The sequence below is a fragment of the Excalfactoria chinensis genome, chromosome 18, assembly GCF_039878825.1.
Source record: "Excalfactoria chinensis isolate bCotChi1 chromosome 18, bCotChi1.hap2, whole genome shotgun sequence".
NCBI lineage: Eukaryota > Metazoa > Chordata > Aves > Galliformes > Phasianidae > Excalfactoria > Excalfactoria chinensis.
The window spans coordinates 6,325,173-6,339,495 of NC_092842.1; the positions used below are offsets into that span (position 1 = coordinate 6,325,173).

The following is a 14,323-nucleotide window of genomic DNA, read 5'->3' on the forward strand; positions in this document are numbered from 1 at the left end:
CCGCACGCTACTGCAGCTCACAGCACGAGCAAACCCATGCAAGAGGGAAGCAAGTCCTGGAGCCCCCCATTTCTAAGCAAAGAGATGCAGCCCACGCCATTTATTTAAAGGCACGAGTTCTTTAACAAAAGCCTTGGAGCTCCTGAAGCTTGTGACTGTGGATCCCAAACACTTGCTGAGCTCCAGCCCGCACTCCCTCCACATCCTTCCCCACCACCAAAAGCCTCATGGACACAACCCGATTGCACTTTAATGGATCTATGTTGCCCCCAAACTTGAAGGCACGTTCGGGAAACACAAAACTGCAACCAAAAGGGCTGCAGAACCTGTGGCTCTCTCTGTCCCCATGCCCCCAGCTGGCGGCACACTGACTCACAAACCACCGACGGCAATGAAGCCGGCATTAACACGGCTCCGTGTGAAAGCAGTAATTGGCCCTGAATCCACAGGTCTCCTGACAACAGGAAGAGCTGCGAGGTGAGTCCTTTCATTCTTATTGTTTCGGTTTTAATCTCGTCCCTTTTTTTTCTTTCTGGATTAAAAGAAAAAAAAAGGAAAAGAAAGAAAGAAATCCATCGCCTGAGCTCCTGCTTCAGCCTTGATAGAACCACAGCAGCTTTTGTCTCTAATGAGAGCCCATCCCTATCCCCCGCAATAAGCCGCAAATGGGATGCGCAGATCCTGAGGTCAGGGAGGACATTTCATTTTGAAAACACGGACGTTTTCCCTGCCATCCCCTAACAAGGGGCCCAATTAGTGCTGGTGACTTTGTCATCCACCCAGCAGGGACGTGTGGACCACTGCTCTCATTTCCACAAAGATCACGGATCAGGAAGACAAATCGTCTCTAATGGGACCTGGGGGAAAAGCTCCCTGTTCATTTCGAGCTGAAAGGAGACCACTGCTCTGCAGAGCCACCGAATGCCACCTCAGCTGGTGACAGCCGAGCTCCCAGCAGCCAACATCCCTCCTTCCCCTCCCAGCAACCCTGTGCACAAGCACATCTATCAGGTTGCTGCCCGCAGCTTCGACTTTGTTTTTTAAAAGCATATTCGCATGCAAATCGACTTGGCCTGGGAGGATACGTGAGTACAAGAGCCCTTTCTTTCCTCTGGAGTGGCATTAGGAGGAACATGGTGACACGGAGCAAGGTTTCCTCACCTCCAGGTTGCAACTCTGCAGCTAAGGAAAAGCCGGCTCATTGTTCCCTCTGCACACAGATGCTGGCTGTGCTGTTTGCAGCAGCCTTGTTCAAGCGAGCCATTTCGGGATATAAAAGCATACCACATAGTGGGATATAAAAGCATACCACGTATCCCAAAGGGAAAAAATAAAGCACAGGCAAAGGTCTTGTCAGCTGTTTAATGTATTGTAAAAGCAGGAGATAAATCAGTCTGAGTCTGTAACTGTGCCTGGTATGGTCCTGCCCCACTTCCCCCCCCAAAAAGCAGGCCAGGTCTGGAAAGGAGTTAAGAGGAGGAAAAAGCATGATTCCTTCTGCCTCGTTCTTCCCAAAGCAAGCATCTCTGGGGCGAAAGCAGATGGGAATGCATTCCTCAACGCTCAGCCCCACGTTTGTGAAGCACTGCTGCAAAGTGAGCACAAAAACTCCCATAAGAGACGAAGCTCCAGCAACAGCAGCAGCGTGGATGGAGGCTGAGCCGGCCACGGGAAGGCAGGCGGCAGCGGGGGGTTGGGGTGTCAGCCTGCCATCCGATGGACACCAGGACCGAGAGCTGCTCGATGCTGCAGCACGGCGGCTGAGTCCCGCTGTGCCGCTCGAGGTTCCGCAGCTCCGCCGCGTGGGAACCTCAGCGTGGGAAGGAAGGACGCGCTGTCGGCTGTCTGAACTCTGCTCTACTTTCTCATCCCGAAGCTGTGGGCCGGCCGGCGTTGTGCTGATGCACGGAGTTGTTTCTCTGCTGGAAGGCTCACGGCCCGCTCCAGCTCCGCTCTCCCTCCTCACACCGCCCCATCCCGGCCCGGCCCCTCCCCGCCCCGCTCCTCCCGCAGCCGCTGACCGCGCCGCTCCGTCCGCCCTCCGCCTCCGCGCCGGGCCCTGCGGCGCATGCCTCCCGCTCCCCGGGGCAGTGGAGGAAGCGCCGCCCGCTCCTCCCGCACGGAACGGAGCGTCGAGCCCGAGCTCGGGGGTCCGCCGCCGCCACCGCCCCCTTCTGCTCGGCCTCCCCCCGCGGCGGAGGTAGGCGGCGGCCGCAGGTGAGCGCTGAGGGCTGCGCGGCGGTTTCAGGCCGAGCCGGGCCCGGCCGAGGGCGGCGGAAGGCGGGAAGGGAACCATGGCGGCGCGGCGGGGCCCGGCCTGGGCGGGCGGCGGAAGGCGGGCGGCCCCGCGGCCTCTGCGCGTCCCGTCGCGTCCTGCTCGGCCCTTCTGTGCGCGGACCGCCGGGGAAGCTTCCCCTCACGGAGCCCATAAGGAGCCCCTTCGCGCCCCCCCGCTGCGTGCCGAGCCTGGGGAAGGGACGGCTTTCCCCCTGCGGGGTCGGGGGCTGTGGAGGCGGTGTGAGGCGGTGAGGGCCCGGCGCGGTGTCCGAGAAGCTGCGGGTGCTGCAGGCGGGAAGGAGCCCGGACGCTCAGTGATGGTTCTTTGAGTTGCCTTCTAGCAGGTTATCCCGTCTGCCACGGCTGGGCTGCCGTGGAGTCGTGTGACAGGATGAGGGAAAACGGCCTCAGGTTGCAGGTCGGGTTGGACATCAGGGAAAAGTTCTTTACAGAAAGGGTTGTTAAGGAATAGGATCCTCAGGGAGGTGGTTGTGTCACCATCGTTGGATGTGTTTAAAATCCATTAGGATGTGGTGCTCAGGGCTATGATTGAATGTAGGCTTGGTAGAGTTAAGGTGATACGGGTTGGTTGTGGTTGGACTCGATGATCTTGAAGGTTTTTTCCAACTGGAGCAATTCTGTGATTCTATCCATGTCTTCGCAGTGTGTTTCTAGAGCTCTTTATTGCTGTGCTCTTTCTCCAAAGGCAGCTGGTCGTGTTTCAACATCAGAGGTGGTAAATAAATACAGGTGCCATTAGTGCACATCCCTGTGGTGTGTCGGTGCCACTGGGGTGCTGGCTGTGGCCCCAAGGAGTGACATGAAAGTGAACCCCAGTCCTGCATTGCAGCCATAGTGCAGCAGCCATCCAGTTCAATGCAGAATATCAGAATGTTAGCTTAAAAGGGAGGTCCCGGGCACCTGTGCACTGAAATATTAGCAGGATTTATTCTATGGGTCTTGGCAATGCAGGGTTATTTGGGAACATTATCCAAAGAGTGCGTGGCCTTCAATGGAAAACATAGGAGGACTTTCAGAAGCAAAGATGCTTACCTGAAGTGGATTGCAGTTGTTGCAGCAGCACTGGAAACCACAAATGATGAGTGTTGTGTCTTATCCTTAGTGACAGTAATGACAGAATTTACCATTTTAGGGGTTGTTGAGCAGAAGCTCTTGTGATTATCTGGCACAGTTAATCTGAGTGTTAATAATTTACAATTCGTGTTACCAAGTATTCTTACATGGAAATTTTAGAAGCATGACATGTAATAAAAAGCATTTTCTTTCCTTTTTTATCATAGGATGGAAGAAAGACCAGTCTGAAAACCTTCCCCATCGCAGGCTTTGCAGTTGTCTGCTAGAATGTTCCTTATGAATGCTTCTCCTCTGGTAGCTCTTCAGGCGCAATGGGAATCCTTTGGACCAGTGAGGAATTGTAGATACCCTGTTTGCTTCTCTGAGTCTGAAGGGAGTGTCGCCAGAACCTCCGTACATGCAAAAGTTCAGATGATCATAAACAGCCTGCAAAGTCAAGAGCCTCCCTTGGGTATGAACAATGAGTGTGAATGTATTATGCAGAAGAAACAAAAGGGAGAAAAAGGCACGAGCAATAAGGTTGCATCTAGCACCACGCTGCTCCAGAAGCATCCTAAATACACCAAGAGGGGTTGTCCTGCTGATTCAGATGACACTGAAGAGAACGTGGAGTTTGGGACTCTCTTGCTTGATTCTGATAGTGACGATTCTGTTGACCGAGGTATTGAGGAAGCTATTCAAGAGTACTTGAAAGCAAAAGGTAAAAGTGACCAGTCGTTACAGAGGAATGCAGAGTGTTCTGATAACATAACCAGAGACAAAAGGCTTAAAAGAGAATTCTCCCAGAACAAAATGTCTGGTAGCCTTCTCCCTGTGAAATTTAAAGCAGATATGCTCTCTGAAGAGTACTTTTCTGACCAGCTTGGAATTGGTAAAAGACTACAGCCTGCTTCCCCTCAAAGCATCAGCAGTGATGACTCTTTCGAACAGAGCATACAAGCTGAAATTGTGCAGTTCTTGAATGAGAAGAAGCAACAAGGAATTAGCAAATGTGTAATGGGGCAGGATAAAAAAGATTCCCATGTGAGATCTGTCCTTAAAAGCAACAGACAAACCACTAACAAAACTAACTGCGGCGCTGTGAAGCGAGGTTGTAACGCGCTCCTCTTGAGACACCATCCCAAGCTACGGAAAACCAGCACTCAACCCAAGTGTTTGAAGTCTAAAATCCAGGAAATGCCTGGTGATTTCAACCAAGTGGACCGAGCTTATCTAGAAGCGGCCAGCCAGCCCTGGTTACTGCAGCAAACTAGAGAAGGTGGAACTAACTACTGGGAACCTAGGGAAGCACTTGTGGATAAGAGCATGCACGCATCCGACTCGAGTAGCGATGATGGTATTGAAGAAGCCATTCAGCTTTATCAGCTGGAGAAGATCAGGAAAGAGGCAGGTCACACAATGGACTGTGTCCCTTTGCAAAGGGAACAACTTGATACAAAGGGTATAGCGGACATTTCAACAAGCCTGACAATTAGCTCAACAAAAAGTGCCTCACCAGAAACCTGTAAAAGCCCTACGAGCAACAAGAGGAAAGAAATTAATTCAAAGTCAACGGAATTAGAAGACTCCAGCAATGACTTTAACAGGCTGTTTAAACCACTGAAAAAAGCCAGGCATTTTGTACCTCCGGAAAACAAGATTGCTGCTTGCGAGCTCACATTGCAGGCTTCTTGCAGAGCAGACACATCTGCAGAACTCATGTGTGCAGAAGCTATTCTTGATATTTCCAAAACAATCATGCCATCCCAAATGGGAAGTGACAGCAAATCCCTCGCTGCAGATTCCTTCTTTTCTCCCCAGCTTCTCTCATCCTCCCATTGTGAAAGTGACAGCAGCCTTGTGGACAGCGATGATAGCATAGAGCAAGAAATCCGGGCTTTTTTGGCTCTGAAAGCACAGTCAGAAAGCCTTGTAACAAAGCCTCCTGGCCTGTCACACTCGATCCAGATGCCTTTGCCGCCTGATCAAAACAGCCTCGCTGGTACCCTTGAGCCTTCTTTTCCCAAAACACTGAAACTATCGCTGAATCGTAAAAAGAGACTTAAAAGGGAAGGCAGAATGGCAAAGCAGGGTGCATCAAAAGCATCCGAACAGCTGGGGATGGGATTTTTTCAGCCAGATAACTACTCAAAAGTTCCTGTGCTCCAGGAGGGTACCCTGACCAGCCCTGAAGTACTCTGTGGTGCTCAGACGCCCAGTAGCAATGAGACTGAGCAGCAGCAGCAGTCGACATCAACTGAGCTGTCTGAATCTGCTGGCAAATGTGTGGCCTTGGATTCTGGAAATCCTTTTTTGCAGGTTCAGAGTGGCTCAAGAAAGCTTGTGAAAAAGACTATCCGAACTCAAGAGAGGGAGGGTTCAGATGATGAGAGCAGTTCTCTGGATAGCGATGAGGACCTTGATAGTGCTATTAAGGACCTTTTACGATCTAAAAGAAAATTAAAGAAAAAGTCTAAGGACCAGAAATCTCAATGCAAGAAAAGAGTCGTGTGTACCGAGACAGACAGTCAGCTGCTGGATGAGGTTAGTGACCTTCAGCAAAGTGAGTGGAAATGTAAAAATCCCGTGCTACTGAAAAGCTGCCCCTCAAAATCTAGAAAAGCTGTGAAAGAGAATGCAGTCAGCAGTCATCCAGATAACATAAATGTCAGCCTTTTGAGTGAAAGACCGGAAGCCATGAAGAACGTAGAGTTTGATTTACAGCTTAAAAAAGGGTGTAAACCTGAACCCGTTTCAAACCAGAATAACCTGCAGATAGCTAAAAATAGAAAATGTTCTTCCACAGCTGCGTTAGGCACTGATGATAGCAGTTCAGTGGATAGTGATGACAGCATTGAACAAGAAATTAGGAAATTTCTGGCAGAAAAGGCTAAAGACTCTGCAAGCAATTCAGAGATGCAAAAAAATGAGGCAACTCTAGACCTGTTGACCAAACAAACTGCAAATAAAGGAAAAGTGAAGCAACAGTCGGTTGAAAATGAGACAGACTTCTTGCAGACTAAAAAGACTAAGGGCTCTCAGCAGACAGATGAGCTGAAGAGCTCTCAGAGAACCGAAGGGAAAAGTGCAATGTTACTTGACAGTGGGAAAACTGCTTCCTCTGCAGAGAATGTTTCTTTTAATACTACTGGTCAGTCAAAAGCTAAGCAAGGAATGGTGGGGGTTAAAGGTGTTGCTGCTGGTGAGTTACCTGGGAAAGCAAGAGGTAAAAAGGATGTCCCTAATACAAAGCCTGTGCAGAAAAAACTTCCACCTAAAACCAGGAAAAATGAAGGTCGTAAAAGACAAAAAGTAAGCAATGCAAAGCCTAGGTCTAAAAGAAAGAACACCTTTCAATTAAAGATTTCGAGTAAATTTATTGCAGGTCTGAAACATGCTCGGGAGAGGAAGAAATCCATGCTTTTGAACAAAAAGCAGAAATCAGAGCATTTGCTCAGCCAGTGCAGTTCATCAGGAACAGAGGTAGCTTCCCAGGTTACCAATGTACTTAAGCAGGAAAAAGGAGCCCTGCTGCCAAAAGGTGAATGTAGTGGGGAGAATAAGACAGCAATAAAAGAATCTAGCTCTTCTCAGAAGCTCACTGTGGAAGTGTCAGGTCCCCATGTAACAGAAACCTGTGAAAGACCAGATGCTGCTCCTTTGTATATCAAAGAAGCAGAGGGCTGCAAAAAGGCTGCTGCTGCAGGAGACCGCATGGATTCACGTCTGAATCTCCCCTCACAGGAGCAGAGTGTGGCAGCAGGACAAGTAGATAAGGTTTGCGGAGAAACAAACAAAGCTGAGGACGTACAGATGGGGACTGAGGAAGGAGATAACCACAAAGACAGCTGGGCAGATTCAAATGTCGGTCCCCCACTCCTACAGCAGAGTATGGCAGTGGTAGAAGCAGATAACGTTAGCAAAGAAACATGCCAGCAGAGTATACACATATGTGGTCATGGAGAGAATAACCAGCAGGACAACAGGCCAGATCCACGTGTGGGTTGTGCACCGCAGGAGCTAAATGTGACAGCAGTAAGAGCAGATGAAGCTAGTGGAGAAGCGTGTGCAAGTAACAGTGTGCACATGTGCGTGGAGAAGGAAGGCATTACCTGCCAGGACAGTGACAGGCAGTCAGAAATTCAGGTATCCAGCTCCAGTTTGGAAGGCAAAGTCCTGCAGAATAGGGAACCTGATGGTGAACCAGACAAAGGGCAGGAAGTTATAGAGAAGGATTATACGAAATGTACTGACACACCAGCAGGGGACAGCCCAGATTCCCTCATGAAATTAAAGGTATCCAATAAGTAAGTACACTTTTTATTTGTCCTCCCACAGTAAGTCTTTTTAGAAAATAACTATCACTGTCATTCCCTTAATAGAACTTGTGACATGAGAGATGGTGGGAGAAGGCGATAAATGCCTATCATATACACACTAAGGTGAAAAATGCTTCTATATAACAGGGATATTGTGGATAAACGTGCTTAGGTTTTGTAGAATTTTGTAAATTATTTAAAGCCTTCTAAGGAAGTATTTTTTTATAATGATTTTTAGTGCTTACGTTACTACAGAATGCTGTAGCTTTTGTAGATAAGGAGATGCCGCCTAATCGTGCTTTAAATTATGAGGCTTCTAATCGTGGTTCAAAGGAAACCTGTCAGTTATTTGTCAGTCTGTGAGGAGATCCCAGGCAAACACAGCAATTACTGACAGCGCAGTGCTTTGGAAGCTCACTGCCTGCCATGTGTTTACACTCGAGCTGCCTTAGGACAATCCTGTGTCCCCAGGGACTGCGGAGTGAACTCACCAAGCAGAACTCCAGCAGAGCTGGTGCAGCTGCAGGTGCAGAGATCTGGCTATGAAGATCCAAAGGCAAATCCAGGCAAGCAAAAGAGGGTCAGTCTGTCTGCTCATCCCCCGTACAGCGACCGCAGTGGCCACGGGAAGCACCTTTGGAATGCTGAGAACCTCCTGCTAGCAGATGATTCAAAGCCCAATTGCAGTTGGAACAAAGTGAAGGAGTGTCTGTTCAGACAACTGTGGATGTCACTAGGCTTGGGTGTAGCTGGGCCTGCAAGGCTGAAACAATTTCCTCCTTACCCTTGAGTCTAATTCTGATGCCCTGCAGTTACCCAGCGCCGCGTTTGGATTTTTCCAAATGAACTTTCTTCAACTGAGTGCCCTTACTTTTCTTTTTCAGACGTGGTTTCTAAGATGTTACATTGCTGTGAACTTCCATTTACAATTTTTGTGCAATAGAGCAAAGCTATATTTGCTGTAGGAAGTCCCCAGCAGAAACGCCAAGGATATTTTCAGCACTGTTCTTTCATACTTTAGAGAGTTTTCTCTCTTTTTTTTCCAGCACCCAGAATAAAGCAATTTTTCACTACTGTCTTTTCTATTTGAACTGACTTTAAATGGCATTCGAGTAATGCTTTTATATCGTGATGGAAGTGTTCCACACCAGCTCCACTGAAAGATCCAAAAGGTGTGAATTGAAACTGTTGACTGGTTCTTTCATTTTCACTTGTGTCTAATGAAGTCCTCTGAGTAGTTTGTTCCTGCACCTGGTCCTGTGAATCAATCTGATGCACTCTTTATTCAGTCTTCTACTGAGCTTCTAAGCCAGGCTACCATTTCGGCTCACCTCGTTTCTTAATCACTTCAGCAGTCTTCCTAAAGGCTGGCCTTAACGTTCAGAAATGGAGCGAAAGCAGTCAAGAATCCAGTATCACTTAATATCTCCAGATGGGATTGCATTTGCAGAGTATTGGCAAACTGCAGCGTAGCATAGAGTAGAAAAAGGAACTGTGGCATGTAGAGAAATAGAAGACATCCTTTGTGTGTTTATACTGTCGTGCAGTTGCATTTTAAACATACTTATAGCGGTCACTTGGCATTTCTTATCGTCAGGCCACCTTTTTGTAGTCCTTGGGCTGGCTGGTGGAGGAGTTCACTGCTGGCTCACTTCATTTTTGTGGTAGGATACGTTAGAAAAGTGGTTTTTTACTTAGCTCATGCCTGCAGGACCTTTGCACAGGCACGTCTTGGTGTCTGCTTTGATTCGGTTGCAGGATTCGGGCATTATTGTTTGGGATAGGTGAATAGGCTGTATTTTCAAATAGGATGTTTCCGAGTACCTTGCTTTCAAAGGATTAAACCGTATTTAGTAGCATTGGTGGAAGCACCGTGTACCATTTGTATGAAATAAGCTGGATGTCTTTCAGTGTTTTTCACTAACCCAACCTCAAGATTTACAGAGGTGTCTTGTGCCCCTGTTGGTGTGTCTGTGTCTCTCAGTACTACTTGTGAACTGATTCACTTCCAGTGAAGATGCAATTCTGATTACCTTGTGCTTTAAATACAAGCTAATTTCAAGCAGCACTTTTTTTTAAAAAAATTAATTGATAAAACTTGATTTGTATATAGGAAATGGTGTACATTGATACGTTTATAATGTTTAATAAATGGGGTTCTGACCGTGGACCGTGAAGCCAGAGTGCTCGTGTGCTTTGTGTCTTCATCATGGGTGAGCAGTGTGTTGTGTTACAGCTTTCCCCTCCTGTCTGTAGTGCAGAGATGCAGTTTATCCATGTCAGCATCACCTGTGAGTGAAGGATGTTCCCCCCCCTCGGAGTCAATCCAGTTTGCATTAGCTGAACCTGGGAGCTGCTCCTCATCCTGTTCTCTCAGCTACCAGCAGCCTGAGGCCGTTGTCCCCTGGGACAGCAGAGTGTGATGTCCTTGTGAATGAGATCTTAAGTGACGTGGCCATTTACAGGAATGTTCTTAATAACAAGAAGAAGAATCCTCTTCTCAGCCAGCCAGCTGACCCAGTTTTGGCTTCTCCAGTGATGGACAAAAAGACACTGGTTGAGCACCATCCTTATTTCAGCCCTAACAGGGAATTAATTCATGCAGTTTGGGCAGTATATACAGGGACAGAGCCATGAACTCAGGTTTGGGGTTCAACTTCAGGGGCCCAGGAGGACTGCCTTCATTCTTTATAAGCAGCTCTTGGCTGCTACTTTAGGAACCTGTTTCAACTCATGACTGCTTTATATAAAAGGAAGAAGCACTCCATCTCTCAGTTTCCTATATTAACATATATGCTCGGGACTGGCTGCAGCCAGAGCTCACACACTACTCCCTTCTCAGCCAACCTCAGTGGAGCACATGGGGTAACGTTACCCCAACACATTACAGGATGCAGGTTACATGAGGGTGATGGTTTACATCGAGTATGGAAAGAGATGGAAAATAGGTGACAAAACCCACTAAGGTTATATTTCTGAGAGCCCCATCCCTAAATTATTCCACCTGCAGGAAAAAATAAACCTATGGATGGAAGTATTTGTAGAACTGACACGAGTGTTTGCATTAATTCTGCCCTTAATGTTACTTCTCATTGCAGGAGAAGAAAGAGAAGAGAAACCCAAAGCATTACCTAGAGTCTAACGGAGGAGTAGCAGCGAGTGAGAGAAGGTTGCTTACCTATTTCAGTGCGTTGAATATTTAAGAAGTTAACTTTTCAGGCCCATTGTTGTGCCCAGTGTTCACTTGTTCATATTGGTGTGTTTTTGGAACTTGGCTGGTTTTGCCTTTGAAATAACTAAATGAATTGCAATGTAGGGCTTGAAGTGTTTGTTAAGCTTGCTTGAACCCACCACAAAACACAGGCCTGATGGCAGGCTGTTCAGTTTTGGACTCCAGATGTTCAATGACTTTAGCTAAACAGAGTCATCTGTTCTTCCTCCAAAGCTAAACGAGGCCTTAACAAGCAGGGAGTCCTGTTAGGAAAACAACACATCCTAGAGTTTGAAGTGTGTTGTGGGGGGTTCTACTGTTACCTTTAACCTGCCGGTTAACCTTTAAGGCAGCTATTTTGTCGCACTGTGTACCAAGCTGAAAGATTCTTTACTGTGTTCAGGAGGAAAAGTTCTCATTAAATTCCAGCTTAACCGTTTTTAACTGCATGAACCTGTGTGTTATCCTGCTGCTGCTCGCTGTGCCCCGTCAGCTCTTTTTGACACTCTGGGCCCCTTTCATTCCCCTTAGAGATAATTGTCAGAGTCACTTCATGTGTTGTGGCTTCCTGCATGTGTTTCTTTATTAAGACAACAGCTCTGAAACAGCTCTGCAGGTTCAGGACGCCCACAAGGCTACAGCTGGCCTACAGGCTGAATTTCCTTCTCACAGCCCTCGACAAACCACTGCTTTCAGGAGAGATAACCTGCAGCCTGGGGGCAGCAGGCATGGCTGTAACCGAACCAGAGGTGCGTGGGGCTCCACAATGAGGCTTAGCAGTGGGTTTGGGGTAAGGTCGGTGCTGTCGTTTCCCTGATTTTTTAGGTGGGGAGGGAGTTATTTTTTTCACTAAGCAGCCGGCAATAAACTGAAATGGTTTCATTCTGCTTCAGCAATGCGAGGGCCCGCTGACTTTGTAGCTGGGGTGGAAGTTGAGGGTGTCGTAAGGGGTGATGAAGTTGGCAGGGCCGGTGACACGGCTCTTCTCCAGAGAGGTGTTGAGCCCGTCGTTCCGGTACATACCACGCTGTGCCAGGGTGTCTGAGAAGGCGTGCGAGGTGACGTGGTAGGAGTTCTGCACAGGAAAAGGAGAAAGAAACAAGATGTGTGTTCAGCACCGACACCAATAGAGCCCGCAGGAGCTCGGACAGCATTCTAAAGGTACTTCATCACAACGGCCCTCCGGGAGTTCATTGTGATGGGACAGACTGAAACCAAGGAACCCTGGTGGCTCAGAGCCGCCGGGCCTGAGGTGGGGTTGCCAAAATCCCCCACCCCGGTCAGCTGTTGGGCAGGAGAAAGGTTCGCTGTGCCCTGGGAGGAAGGCAGCCCCCCGTTAAGGCTGTGGGCTCGCACCTACCGGCACTTCGTACGCCGTGGGCGCTCTGCGGCCGTACTCCTGGTTGCTCGTCCGGTACAGCGGGTGCGGCTCCGGCTGCCTGCGGGGACACACGGCATCAAGGCGGGCACAGGGCAGAGGGGATGGGAAGGGGAGGGGACTACAGACATGTAGGGGCTCACCCGTAGCCGCGGAAGCCGGAGAGCTGCAGGAAGCGTTGGGGCAGCGTGCTGCTCACCCAAGGGCCGGTGCGGGGCGCGGGGCCCTCCGCGGGCTGCGGCTGTGCCATGAGGAGACGCGCGACCGCGTTGCCAAGCAACAGCCGTAGGGGCGGGGGGGAAGCGGAAGGTTCCGCTCCTCTTCCTCTTCCTCGGGCACAGAGATGGCGGCGCCGCGGATCTTACGGGCGGGTGAGCGGGTAGGGCCGTGCTTAGCCACGCACAGCCGTGCCCGCCCCGCCCGGTGACCGCTCTGCTTCTCTCCCCGCAGCGGCCCCGCGGCTCTACAGCGGCCTCCCCGCCCCGGCGGCACTGACGGCGGCAGCGGCTCGGCCCCGCGGTGAGTGCGGCACAGCCCCGGCCCTTCCCTTCTTCATGTCGGCACGTTGGGCTGCAGCGTTTTCTCTTCCCTTCCCCCAGACCCGGAGGACAAGCTGCTGACCGAACCGCTCCAACACCCCGATTTCTTCAACGTGAAGGAGCTCTTCTCCCTGAAGGATCTTTTCGATGCCCGAGTGCACCTGGGGCACAAGAAGGGATGTCGGCATCGGTGAGTGAACCCGCTCTGTGATCCCACTCTTGTGTTTCTGTAGGGCACAAGAGCCTTTGGAGGCAGCACCAAACCGGGGCTGGGACTGCCTTAGCAGGGTCTGTTGTGATAGGATGAGGGGAGATGGTTTCAAACTAAAAGAGGGGAGGCTTAGACTGGGTGTAAGGATACGGGGCTGGGGGTTTTTTTGTTGCCCAGTGAGGAGATTGTGCCCCATCCCTGCAGACACCCAAGGTCAAGCTGCAAGGACTGCGAGCACCTGATGGAGCTGTGGGTGTCCCCGTTCAGTGCGGGCAATGGGACCAGATGGCCCTTCCAACTCAAACGACCCTCTGATATCAGCAGGCAGTTGGGAAGGTTTCTTTAGGACTGGAAATCTTGATGCCAGTAGCCCTGCGTGTCACCCACCCTCCACCCCTGCAGGTTCATGGAGCCCTACATCTTTGGCTGCCGGCTGGACCAGGACATCATCGACTTGGATCAGACGATGCAGCATCTCCAGCTGGCCCTCAATTTCACCGCCCACATCGCCTACCGCAAAGGCATCATCCTCTTCGTCAGCCGCAACAGGCAGTTCTGCCACCTGATTGAGAGCACAGCACGGGAGTGTGGGGAGTACGCTCACACACGTTACTGGCAGGGCGGCCTGCTCACCAATGCCCACATTCAATTCGGTCCCGGCGTCCGCCTGCCCGACCTCCTTATCTTCCTCAGCAGCCTCAACAATGTCTTTGAGCCCCACGTGGCCATCCGGGATGCTGCCAAAATGAACATCCCCACGGTGGGGGTGGTGGACACGAACTGCAACCCGTGCCTCATCACCTACCCCATCCCTGGTAATGACGACAGCCCCACCGCCATGGAGCTCTACTGCAAGCTCTTCAAGATGACCATCATCCGCGCCAAGAACAAGAGGAAGCAAATTGAGGTCTTCCAGGGGCTGCAGAGCCAAGAGAAGGGTGATACGAGCCGCCCTGTGCTGTCTGGAGGCCAGGCCTGACCATGGAGGCTCATCTCCATGCTGGAGTTGGGCATTCTTGCTCCACTCCTACAGTGCTGCACCCATGGCGTCACACAGCCTGGCTTTCAGCAGAGCTGGGCTGTGTGTCACACAGGGACATTTCCAGCTCAAAAAGAATTAGCCCGGAGCAATTGATCTAAGAGATGGAGCAGGGCCAGTGCCAGCTCTGTGCTGGTTTGTGGTTGCGAGGAGCACTTCTGTCCCGCGACCTTCCCGTTGTGAAATGCTGCAAAGCCATTTGTATCACACACCACAAATAAAGGGTTCTTTGATCCTATTCCTTTTTTTCCTGTTATGTGGGGAGGTGGGGAAGC

General features: G+C 50.1%; 3 protein-coding genes across 5 annotated transcripts; 2 read left to right on the top strand and 1 right to left on the bottom strand.

Annotated features, from left to right (window-relative positions):
- Positions 1-392: 392 nt before the first annotated feature.
- On the top strand, positions 393-10,888 carry PPP1R26 (protein phosphatase 1 regulatory subunit 26). Of its 3 annotated transcripts, none has more exons than XM_072352339.1 (3): positions 393-477; positions 3,579-7,658; positions 10,769-10,888. In XM_072352339.1, exons 2-3 carry the CDS (start codon positions 3,640-3,642, stop codon positions 10,803-10,805), a joined length of 4,056 nt encoding a protein of 1,351 aa, XP_072208440.1. In that variant the 5' UTR covers positions 393-477; positions 3,579-3,639; the 3' UTR covers positions 10,806-10,888. The 3 variants fall into 3 exon arrangements, with proteins under 3 accessions (XP_072208440.1, XP_072208439.1, XP_072208441.1); XM_072352338.1 differs by lacking the exon at positions 393-477 and adding an exon at positions 2,031-2,217; XM_072352340.1 differs by lacking the exon at positions 393-477 and adding an exon at positions 2,031-2,200.
- Positions 10,889-11,046: 158 nt separating this feature from the next.
- Positions 11,047-12,536, bottom strand: PIERCE1 (piercer of microtubule wall 1). The gene is made up of 3 exons (XM_072352344.1): positions 12,403-12,536; positions 12,242-12,320; positions 11,047-11,956 (listed from the first exon to the last, which is right to left on the bottom strand). Exons 1-3 carry the CDS (start codon positions 12,507-12,509, stop codon positions 11,771-11,773), a joined length of 372 nt encoding a protein of 123 aa, XP_072208445.1. The 5' UTR covers positions 12,510-12,536; the 3' UTR covers positions 11,047-11,770.
- Positions 12,537-12,567: 31 nt separating this feature from the next.
- MRPS2 (mitochondrial ribosomal protein S2) lies at positions 12,568-14,285 on the top strand. The gene is made up of 4 exons (XM_072352343.1): positions 12,568-12,630; positions 12,710-12,778; positions 12,859-12,988; positions 13,412-14,285. The coding sequence occupies exons 1-4, from the start codon at positions 12,603-12,605 to the stop codon at positions 13,986-13,988; spliced, it is 804 nt and encodes a 267-aa protein (XP_072208444.1). The 5' UTR covers positions 12,568-12,602; the 3' UTR covers positions 13,989-14,285.
- Positions 14,286-14,323: the final 38 nt, after the last annotated feature.